The sequence below is a fragment of the Hemicordylus capensis genome, chromosome 2 (assembly GCF_027244095.1).
Source record: "Hemicordylus capensis ecotype Gifberg chromosome 2, rHemCap1.1.pri, whole genome shotgun sequence".
NCBI lineage: Eukaryota > Metazoa > Chordata > Lepidosauria > Squamata > Cordylidae > Hemicordylus > Hemicordylus capensis.
In genome coordinates, this window is record NC_069658.1 from 298,780,303 (window position 1) to 298,792,499 (window position 12,197).

At 44.3% G+C, this 12,197-nt stretch overlaps 1 protein-coding gene across 12 annotated transcripts in view; it reads right to left on the reverse strand.

Moving 5' to 3' along the window:
* The window catches only part of LOC128342526 (uncharacterized), a 138,959-nt gene that overhangs the window by 125,011 nt on the left and 1,751 nt on the right, over positions 1-12,197 (reverse strand). For 5 of the 12 annotated variants that reach the window (XR_008315046.1, XM_053289892.1, XM_053289893.1 and 2 more), the window contains 3 exons: positions 10,034-10,199; positions 8,247-8,332; positions 722-796 (listed from right to left, as the gene is read on the reverse strand). Coding sequence is in view for 11 of the 12 variants with exons in the window: in XM_053289892.1 (XP_053145867.1) it covers positions 722-796; positions 8,247-8,332; positions 10,034-10,147 (275 nt within the window). In the remaining variant the exon portion in view is untranslated. Of the gene's footprint in view, positions 1-721; positions 797-8,246; positions 8,333-10,031; positions 10,200-10,589; positions 10,692-12,197 lie in introns of those variants that run through there. The other 7 variants (XM_053289897.1, XM_053289898.1, XM_053289899.1 and 4 more) reach the window with 4 other exon arrangements.

Here is a 12,197-nt window from a genome sequence, read left to right on the forward strand (position 1 = left end):
CCCATGCTACTCCTTTTTCAGTGACTAGCCATAAGCACATTTTTAAGTTGATAGGCAAGATAACATCTCCTACAATAAGGCCTTTAACCAACCAACCCCCCGCAAAACACCCCACCTTAAAAACATAATGTGCAATGCAATGCCAGCATCGTTTATTGGCAGACGCCACTGTGCATGATGCAGGCAGCCATAGCATTGTTGCACAAGAGTGCAGTTGTGCAGCTACTTATAACAACTCTCCCACAGTTGCACAGCACTACTGACACAGTTTCCAGTGCTGTTTGTTTAAACTGTGAACTGCCCTGTGATTTTACATAGAGTGGATGTAAATGTGTTAAACAAACAAAGTAGCACTCTAAATAAATTAACTGCACTGTTTTAAGTAGTTCAACTGCACTATTGTGCAACTGCATGCTTGTAGCACACTTCCAGAGTGGCCTACAACACATCCAGCAGCAGTCGCCAAATGGGCTTGATATGGCACACTTTTTATTTGGATTAAATAACAAAAGATGATATATTATGCTCATGAAGCATTTCAGCCGAACCCCCCCCCCAAAAAAAACAACAACAACCTCACAACAATTTAGATATTTGTTGTTGGCATAAAAACACTCCAACACAAGAAAAATGAAACTCAAGAAGAATGAGATAGTTACTCATATCCTCCAGATTTTAGGTTGCATTCCAGACAAATTTCATAGATAGGACATGGACTTACACTTTGGTTGTTATGTCATTTGATTTTAGATCGTCTTCTGATCTAGTGATATCTACTTCATCCTGAAAAGTTAATCTTTTCAATAACATAATAAAAATTAAAATTAGACAAGCAATAGATATCACCCACATTTTTTGTACATTTAAGAGAAAGCATATTAGAATGATAACACAATGGAAGGATTCAGATGCCATGCAGAACCATTATTTATTTCATCTAACTGTGGTTAGGTTGCACATCTGAACCCATGCAAGCCAGAGTTGCATCTTATTTTGGGTCGTTTAACCATGATCTGTACCCACAGTATGAAGTTAGTTTGTCAGCCTTGGTTTGTCACAACCATAGTCTCACATGATGTCAGAACCCACAATCTTGGTTTGTTTAGTTCTGCCCTTGCAGAGTTTTCACATAGAGAGATGCTAGCTCAGGACAGTCAGGAAAAATAGTCAGTGTAGGCTGCAAGCATCTCTCATTAGTGATTAGATCAAAACATTCACTCATTCCTGGTCTGCCAAGCAAGTAGGAAATTAACAGTATGCACCAAAAGGGCAAGGAAGGGTGGGGGCAGGGGCACCACACCTGCTGCCCCCTGTGCCCCTCCCACCTGTGGTGACTGCCTCACACGACCTCCTGGGAAGAAAATAACAAAACCAACATGCTTTTATAACAAGGATGCCTCTCAACAGCTTTAGGAACGATATTAACAAAATGAAGATGAATAAAAAGCATTGCTTCTTTATGTTATATTTGTATAATCAATTTTTGTACTGATACAATTTAGTCCACTGTGGATGCAGCACCCAAGTATGGAGAATTCCAAAAGACTCAGCAGACCCCTGACTTTCCCCGTCGCCTCCTCCCATATTTATGCACAGAAACACATACAGATAGAGTAAGGGGCCATAAGGTGAATGGGAGGTCTGTGAACATGCCCCATTCCACCACTTCCTCAGTTCTCCCTGCTCTATTCAGTCCAAATTTTTTGTGTTCTGGATCTCATGAGAAACTTTAATAAAAGCAAAAGGTTTTAATATTGTTCAGTGTTTTCCAAACAATAAAATTATCTAGATTATAATCCTATGTACACTTGTCTGTGAATAAACTTAACTGGTCAGATCTGAGTAAATACTGTATGTAGATCAAGTAAATTCAGTAAATATGCAGGCTCAAGCAGCTAGAATATTACTGTATTTACCTGAATAGAAGACAATTCTGAATTTATGACAACTCCCTTAAAAAATAAGAGGTGAAATGCAGCTTATATCTATTTACCCAAATGGATCAGAACTCTGAATTTAAAACAAGAGAGAAGAGGGAAGAAGGGCTCTGTTGGGCAGGGCCCTGATTGTCTGCCTCTGCTCCACCCCTTCCAGGTGACTGCTATTTAAGATCGAGCTGAGCCAGGGGTGTGAGCCTCTTGGCATGAGTCGAAGGGCGAGAGCACAAGGGAGGTTTCAGACCTCTCCTTCTCGCCTCTGTGGCTCTCAGCCGAGTGGGGAACAGCCCGTGGATTGCAGCAGCCGGAGGCGATTGAGTTTGGTGCACTGCTAAGCAGGAACATTGATGGCAACTGCCCTCCCCATGCCTTTCTGGAATTTTAATAGCTGTATAGAACCTAACAGATTAACTAGAGTATTACTTCAGTTTTAATAGGAGGGAGTCTTTATTATTTGTTATTACCAAGGTGTTGGTCTTCATAATATGTGTTTGGGGGAGCATGTTACTTTGGAGGTGGCCCTTCTGATTGAGGTGGTCCTTGGCAGAGGGCAATATGGTGGTGGGAGCAGGACGTGCCAGGTGAAGGCAAGGTGCACTGGCTATATTCAAGCCATCATACACGCTGGTCCTTCTCCCATCCAAGGAGACCCCAGTAACTCTCCCAGCAGCCCACCTTGCCTAAAGCTGGTGCTATTAAATGCCAGGTCCATAAATGCAAAGACCACAGACACCCAGGAGGTTATTCTGGTAGAGCATGCAGACCTGGCATGCATTATGGAGACCTGGTTGGATGCAGGGGTGGGGGATATGTAAATCTTTCCTAGTTGTACCCACCGGGTTTCCGAGTGCAGCATCAGCCAAGGTGGGGTGGGCAGGGAGGTGGGGTTCCCCAGGTTCATCGGGAGACCATTCCCCTCACTAGATGCACTGTCAGCCTTTCTGACCAGTTCGAGTGTCTGCATGTAGTGATTGGATCGTGAGGCAAAGTTTGGATTCTGTTGGTATACCGCCCACCCCATTGTATAACAGTCTCCCTGTCTGAGCTGCTTGAGGTAGTCTCGGATGTGACACTGAGGACCCCACAGCTGTTAGTCTTGGGGACTTTAATGTCCATTCTGAGGCCTCCTTGTCTGGGGCAGCTATGGACTTCATGTCCTCCATGATGACCATGGGGTTGTCTCAACTGATTTCTGGTCCCAAACATGTAGCAGGCCATATGCTTGACTTGGTCTTTGGGTCAATGGTGGACAGTGGTGCTTCGTGGATAGTCCAGGAGGCTTCAGTACCGTTATCATAGACGGATCACTATCTGGTGAAGCTTGAACTGAGGGTGAACCCACAATACCTCTGCAGAGGTGGGGTACCAGTTAGGATGGTCCGCCCTCGGAGGCTTATAGATTCCTGATGGCTCTGGAGGAGGTTCCTGATTAGAGAGTGGACTCAGTAGGAAACTCCTGTTGATGCCTAGGTCTCCCTTTGGGTTGAGGAGATGGGTTGGGCAATTGACACAGTTGCGCCTAGGCATCCTCTCCCGATCTGCCAAGCCCAAGTGACTCCCTGGTGAGTTGTGGACAATGAAGCAGACTGGTAGATGGTCTGTTAGTGGAAAACTCAGAATGAATGTGATTGAACACAAGCTAGAGCCCATATTAGGGCCTACTCTATGGCAGTAATGGTGGCAAAGAAATCTTACTTTTCTGCCACCATCGCATCAGCTCAATGTCATCCTAAATGAGGACCCCAAACACCATCAAACAGAAGCCTCGGCAGCCCGCTGTGACCAATTTGTGTTACATTTTGCAGATAAAGTCACTCATATCACTTGGATGTTATGATTTTTGCAGCACCGGAACTGGATGTTGCCAATGCACTGTCTGGTCTTGTTATATTGGATGGTTTCCAGCCTCTGTTGCTTGAGGAGTTGGACAGGCTGCTTGGAAGGTTGAGGCCTACCACATGCACCCTTGACCCTTGCCCTTCATGGTTGGTGAAGGCTTCTAGGGAGGGACTGGGTCCATGAGTGGTGGGGGTGGTGAATGCCTCTCTAGAGCAGGGGGTGGTCCCCTCTTGCCTAAAGGAGGCAGCCATTAGGCCCCTCCTTAAAAAGCCCTCATTGGATACAGATGACTTAAATAACTTTTGACAAGTTTCAGACCTCCCCTTCTTGGGCAAGGTGTTGGAGAGTGTTGTGGCATCTCAGCACCAGGCAGTCCTGGATGAATCTGAGTACTTAGATCCTTTCTAGTCTGGCTTCTGACCAGGATATGGGATGGAAACTGCCTTGGTTGCCCTGGTGGATGACCCAAGCCAGGAGACAGAAAGAGGGCATGTGACTCTGTTGATCCTCCTGGACCTCTTAGCGGCTTTCGATACCATCGGCCATGGTATACTTCTGGGATGTCTCTCTGGGTTGGGACTTGGGGGCACAGTTATATGGTGGCTCTGCCACGTGGTGGGTCGTACTCAGAAGGTGATGCTGGGGGGTGCCTGCTCCACCCCTTGGCCTTTGATCCACAGGGATCTATTCTGTCCCACATGCTGTTTCACATTTACATGAAACCTCTGGGAGAGGCATTCCATGGGTATGGGCTGCAGTGCCATCAATATGCTGATGACACCCAGCTCTACCTATCTTTTAAGTTAACAGAAACCAGGGAGGCAGTGGATGCTCTGAACCAGGGCTTGGAAGCTGTTCTGGACCAGATGGGGGCAAACAAGCTGAAACTTAATCCAGATAAGATGGAAGTGCTCTGGGTTGGTAGAACTGATCGTCCGAGTAATGAGGTAAATCTGGTCTTGGACGGGGTCACACTCCCTCTGAAAGAAAAGGTCTGTAGCTTGGGGATGCTTCTGGACCTGATGTTGTCCTTGGAGGCACAGGTGGCGGTGGTGTGCAGAAGCGCTTTTTATGGACTATGGCTGGTATGCCAGTTGTGACTCCACTTGGAGAAGTCAAACCTGACCTCAGTCACTCATGCATTGGTAACATCCAGATTGGACTACTGCAATGCACTCTATGTGGCACTGCTCTTGGACTGTTCAGAAGCTTCAGCTGGTCCAGAATGCTGTTGCAAGAATGCTCATGGGTTAAAGTTGCTTCATGAGTATCACACCCATCCTGTGGCAGCTTCATTGGTTATCAGTCTGCTTCCAGGCAAGATTCAAGGTGCTGGTCTTGACCTTTAAAGCTCTACACAGCTTGGGGCCAGGGTACCCATTGGACCACCTTCGCCCATATGAACCTGCCAGGGCCCTCTGCTCATCGTCTCAGGCCCTGCTCATGGCCCCGCCACTAACAGAGATCCAGTTGGAAGGGACTAGAGGTAGGGCCTTTTTGGTTGTGGCCCCTCAGCTTTGGAACACCCTCCCTGAAGAGCTTTGCCATGCTCCCTCCCTCAGTGTTTTAAAAACAACAACTAAAAACACATCTTCTTAAAGAGGCTTTTTAATGCTCCATCTTTGGTTATATTTGGTAGGTTCTTTGGTTTTTAGTTTTTATAATTTTAAATTTTATCTTTTTAAATAACTTCTAATTTACAATTTAATACTGATTGTGGTTTTTAGCCTGACTTTTAAACTGAGTACATAATTTGGTTAATTGTATTACTTTTATTGTATATTGTACCTATTTTATTGTTGTGAGCCACCCTGAGCAGTGGTGTACTGGAAGGGTGGGGTATAAATATTGTAAATCCTATATAATAAAAGGCTAAGTGAGTGGCCGTGGCTTTGGAACGTTGGGGATCTGCGTCCCTGCCTCCCTGGGCTGTTCTGGACCTGCGCAAAGCGCAGGCCCAGAAGAGCCCAAGGGACACAGGACCTCAGACACCAGTGTCCCACAGCCACGGGCGGCCATTAGCCGGTGTGTGGCGGCGGGGGAAAGTGGCTGAGGCGGCGGCGGAGCCACCGCCTCAGCCATGAGCTGCGGCACGGCGAGAGGAGGCCGAGGCAACCAGAAGCGGCCGCCCTGAAAAAGGCGAGGGCAATGGCGGCGGGGGAAGACCGAGACGGGAAAAGAGAGGAGCTCACGAGCAGAGCTCCTCTCTGTGCTAAGTCACTGCTCAAACTGCCGCTATGGACGCAAAGGACGCCTATTGCGTCCATTGCGACAGTATAGGCAGCAGCTTAACACAGAGAATAGCTCTGTTCCCGAGTTCCTCTCTTCTCCTTCGGGCTGGAGCGGGTAAGGTGGGCTCCGGCAGCTGGGTGCGCGGGAGGGCGATAGGCGGGGGCGGCCACCTTCTCATGGGCCATTTTGGCCGTTATTCATCCACACACACACACACACACACCCCAAAAAATAAAAGCAAAATAAGGAAGAACAAAAACAGAGACAACAACAAAACAAAAAACAAAAAGAGAGAGGGGACAAGGGGGGAAAAAAGAGACAGGAAGAGAGAGAGAGAGAGAGAGACAGAAAAGACGGGATAGAAAGCTAGCGCCCGTTATCATAACGGGCTTAAAAATACTAGTATATGAATAAAAAACAAACAATCTCACAAGTTCTAATATCAAATAACATGGAAAAAATATAGTTTTGGATTCAGTTAAATACAGTAACTTTTCTAATATTAACTACAGTAATCCCAACTAAAGATCTGTGTACATTGTTGCATGAGGATCTAATGAATGAACAAATGATCACCATTAATTAATGGAATTTGCTGCCAGTGAATGTGGTGACTACCACTACCTTGGTTTTAAAAGGGGATTAGATTAATTCATGGAAGAGAAGTCTACCACTGTTGAATAGGTAGAAGCAGTACTGTATACTTTTGAACAGCAGTTGTATTGTTGATGGGGAAACAACCATGAACACTTGTGGGTTTCCCAGATGCACTATGCAAAACAGAATGCAGGACAACTTTGTCTTATCAGTGCTGTCAGTTTTGACTACACCAATGATTTGTTGGGTGGGTGAAGGGAATGTTTGGAATCATGATTCCTGTCCCTATCCAGGGCAGTACAAGCATGGGGCAGGACCACTGCAGGTATATATACCCTTGGGTGATGGACACAGGATTCCCCACCCCTGTCTGCCACAATACATTATCTTTGTATATACAGTACACAAATTTGATATATAAATTTGATCTGTTTTCAAGAGCTGATCACCTTTGCTACAGCAGGGCACTTAACATTCCTCTCACTACTGTCTTATCTGTATTTAATAAGAGATTCAAATAAATACTATAGTGCAGATATAAATTTTTAATCCAAATATCTACAAAAATTTGGAAAGGCTGAGAGATTATTATTTCCATATTAGAGGGGAAAAACAAAAGCAGAAAGATAACATGCAGTTCTATACTGGGTAAAACATACCAAAAAATGTCTTGGATATAATTATGTCAAAATAACTGGGATAACAATATTTTAGTCTGTGCAATTTGCACAAAAAAGTTTCATAACTGGAGAACGATACCACTAATCGTAGATAATGTGTTTGCTATGCTTTATCACCAGTGATAGGCCAGATTATGGCTCCATAGGAATTGTCATATTATTCTCCAATATGTATAACAAAAGTGATGATTAAAAAGAAAGAGGATATCCAGTTTATTAATTATTATTTATTTATTACATTTATAAACCGCCCCATCCAGAGGCTCTGGGCGGTGTACAACAACATTGGATGAGATCTGATGGGAAATGCTGAGCTGATCATGCCGGCATTTAGCAAACAAAAAGGAGGTGGGGGGATCTAAGACACCATACATGACAGCTGCAAGTCAGCAACATAACTCTGGCTTCAAATTGCCTGCTCTAACTACTGCAGGAACAAACTAGAGAAATGTTAATTGTGTCTAAATTCTATTTAAATCAATTATACTAACTATGCAGTCAAACCCCACTTATTTCAATGAGACATGGGTATATTGCACTTAGCAAATCCCTTGCTTTATCTGTCTACTTAAAAAGAAAGAATTCACTTGGAAACTATTTGAAGTATAAAATTTGTTAGTGGTCTCTGATAGGGATGTGCACACGCTGTGGCAACTTCTGGTCACTTCCGGTCTGAGGAGGCACCGGGGCAGCAAGGAGGTACGCTGCCGCCTCGCTGGACTGTTTTAAAAGGCAGCGCTGGTAGGGGAAATGGGGTTGGGAGTGGTAAGAGCACCCTTCCCCATCCTTAAAGAGATTCCCCACCACCACCTTCAAACTGGCAGGTGCCGGTTCCATGCATACCACTAGTCTCTGATATATACTCGATTGTGTTATATTTTTAAGTTACATTTAGAAAACTCAAAGAACACAAAAAATGCTAACATGTTTTAAAATTAATAATTACATCACCAAACCTTACCTTTTCTTCTTACTCCTTGTATGTCCTCTTTTTGGCTTTTTAAAAGCACTACTTGTTTGATCTAGTTCCATCACCAAAGCTGTTGCCTAGTAAGCATGAAATAAATTAGGTAGATTTCTTTCTGGTGAGTTTTCTAAAATAGTAACTAATGCAGGTGAAGTCTTCTAAAATATTAACTAATAAAACATTTATCTGAAATTAATAACAAAAGACATTAATGCACATAATAAAGTGAAAAAGCTGACTGCTTTTCAAAGAGATTTATAAACAGCTCAGGAATCAAGCTTCAAAAGCTTTCAAGTAAATGCATCTTATCCCTCTTTTACAGAGAATGTATACAGAAAGTAAGATCAATATTTTCTAGAAATTGTTCTTGGTGGAAGTTTTGACTTTAGCTGTTATTTGTCATTGCTATAATTAAATGTTCTTCAGAGCACCTATATTTAAAATCAGAACTCCATATATAAAAAGAGCCAGTGTGTTGTAGTGGTTAGATTGCTGGACTAGGACCGGGGAGACCCGAGTTCAAATCCCCATTCAGCCATGATACTTGCTGGGTGACTCTGGGCTAGTCACTTCTCTCTCAGCCTAACCTACTTCACAGGGTTGTTGTGAGGAGAAACTGAAGTATGTAGTACACTGCTCTGGGCTCCTTAGAAGAAGAGCGGGATATAAAAGGTAAAATAATAATAATAATGTTAGAGATTCAACTGCAGTCTTCCCATATTGAGCCAGCATTGCTTTCAGACTCCCAAAGTGAGATCTTTCACCTGTGAGAAAGAACTCTAAGATGGTAAAAATTCTGCAGGGTGTGGCCTGTCACTTCCTCCTCACAGGTGAAACATCTCGTTTTAGGAATCTAAAAGCTACGGGGGCTCAGTATAATATGGGAAGACTCCAACACAATTTCTAACAATATAGGGAAGTCTAATGCTGTGGCAAAAAGCAAATAAGCAAAAAGCTCAGAAGCACATTTTCCCATGGCCCCACATGAAGTCCAAAGCCTTGGGTTCGCCCTTAGCGTTCCCCCTTCCTTGCCTGCATGGACATCTACTTTCAATCTAGATGGGACAGGTTCAGCCATTACATCTTTACTGACTGATCTTGGTTTATTCTAACCTACTTACTGGAAATAAACCATGATCTGTAGCTCACTTTGAACCTTGGTTATAGGTCATAGTTTATTTCAGGTAGATTAGAATAAATCTAGAACAGTTGGTTCGGATACCATGACCATTCTTGGTTTATTCTAACCTAAATTGGAAGTAGACCCTTGCACAGACAAAGGAAGAGGCATATTCTTGAGGCCTGGGAATGTTATACAAGACCAGGCTTTAACCATGGTCTATGTGATGTTTGAACTAGCCCTCTGAGTCATTTGGAAGGGGAGCCTGGTCAAAAGCACTTTCATCTAATTATAGAAGAACTGGGCAAGCTTTCCTTCTCCCTTAGGCCAATGGCAACTTGGACTATTGTAGAGATGTTTTTCAGTAATTAAGGGAGTGGCTCTGGTAACTTTCATAGAAAGGCTGCCAACCATTTTCAGCTTGGTCTCCAAAGGTCCAATTACAGCTGGCATTTAAGAATAATGAAATGGAACAACAGAGACTGAAATTTGTGTGAGATAACAAGGATAAGGGAGAAATAGAATTAAGGAAGTACATGTGAGAAATGTTCCAGAGATGGACACATGCAAGTGAAGATAGGTAAGTGGAGAACACACAGAAGCAGCTTAGGCAAAATGATACTTCAAACAAAATATTAAAATAGTCCAAGTGCGCATACACCTTTAAACTTCGAGGTCTAGATGTTCTACCCATCCTATTTCGCTCTGTGTCATAGGAATGCAAACCTCCTACTTGCAACACCAGCATCTCTTGTCTAGTCCTTTGCAGCAGCATTCCATCCCGATACTTACAATACTGGAGGTTCACTGCATCTTTCTGTGAGGGTCTGAATGGAAAAAAAGTATTTGACCCATGGACATGAGGCCCTAGCCTGCAATCCAGTTTTTCTCGAATGCTAAGGTTCAACCCAGGATCTTCAGAAGTGATGATTTAATAATAATAAAAAATATTTTAAGCATATGCAGGCTGCTTTTCCTTCACCACATTACACTTGCTTTAAAAAAAAAATCTTTCATTTTGTTTTTCACAATTTTTCTGACACAGAAAAACATGCACTTGAGATGTAGTGTACCTGGTTCAGCTAGAATCAAACCAGACTTGAGCAGAACCAGGTCCAGTTCAGTATTGTACTCGAGCCAGGCCCGGTTGGGCTGGAAATTGTTCAGGCCTGGCTTGAGGGGAGCAGTAAAATTGTTTAAAAAAATTAATGACTTACTGCCATCAAGGGCTGTGGCAGCCTCGGATGTGTGTGTGTGTGCGCGCGCGCGCCACGATTACCACATGGGGGTCTCCGGCGGCTCCCCTCCCTCTGCCAGCCCCCCCCGGTCTCCTTGGGACAGTTCAGCCCGTTTCGGGGCTGTTTTGGCCTTCTGTGCATGTGGCAGCCATATTGGGGGGCCGCTGCTCATGCCCACGGGCCATTTGCATGGCCCAAATCAATGGCCATCACACACACACAGAGGGCTGAAGCAGCCACAAAATGACCCAGGGAGGCTCAGGGGGAGGCCAGCAGGAGGAGAGGGAGCTGCCACAGCACACACACACACACACACACCCCGTGGCTGTAGAAGCACTCCCCAAGGCTGCCGCAGCCCTCTGCAGCAGTAAGTCATTCATTTTTTTACACAATTTTACTGCCTCTGCGTCCATTGGACCGGGCCTAAGCTGGGCCCAAACCAGCCCTTCAGCTAAGTCTTGAGCCAAACTGGGCCCAGCACAGCTCAAGGTCAAGCTTTCAAGCTGAGCAGATTCAAGGTTGAGCTGGTTTGCACACCTCTACCGTGGTGCCTTTTTGGTCAGCAAAAGAGCAACCTTTATCAAAGTGTTGAAGCACCTTCCTCATGAGGAAAGGCTAAAGTGTTTGTGGCTGCTTCGTTTAGAAAAAGAATTGTTGAGGGATGGGGCTGTGGTACAGATTGACAAAATTATGAATGGTCTGCAGAAAGTGGCCAGGGATAGTTCTCTCCCCCGGCCCCTGCTCCCCTTTCCTGTTGCTAGAGCTCTGGCCACTCAGTGAAACTGACTGGCAACACACACCAGCCAAACAAAAGAAAATACTTATTTATGCAATGCAGAATTAAGTTATAGACTTTGTTACTATAAGGTTCAGGGGTGTAGACCTTTTAATTTCCCAGAAGTAGGGACGTGCATGAATTTATTATTCAAAAGGTGCAGTGGGGAATCTTTAAGAGTGAGAAGAGCAGCATGCATGTGGCCTCCGTGCATGTGTGATGGCCATCTGTGTGCCAGCACTGTGCCTCCCACTGCTGGTGTGTGAGGGGTGCTGGGGAGCACAACACCACAGCTTCCTGCTGCAGCAAGTGATGGAGGAGCAGGCACAGACCTGCTCTCCTCGTCTCAAAGGTTCCCCACCACACCTTTTGAGTAATCGATTTGTGCGCATCCCTTCCCAGAAGCGGGCCAAACCTTGGAAAGGTGCAGGTTATTACTCTGTAAGAAAAAGGAAAAGAGCGGGTGAGAACTCTTTATTACAGTTGTATTTGCTTTTTTAAAAGGAAAGTGTGGAACTGCACAGTGGTATGTGTTTGTAACTAATACACAGAGCTTATGCAGCTACAACACACCAGTGCATTCTGGTTATTAGAAATGAACTTTGCTGATGTTCAATTACCTTTTCTTCTTGTAAATTTTTATAAGACCTGGACACTGATAGATACATGGATAAGAGAAATAAGTTTGCATAAACATTCTTAAGTATGATCTACTAGAATTTTACTTCAGATGTTTTCTCATGGTAGTTAGTTTGCTTGTAGCATCAGAGTCTGGGGTCTTGGAAAAACTCACTTTACTTTTCACATTGTCA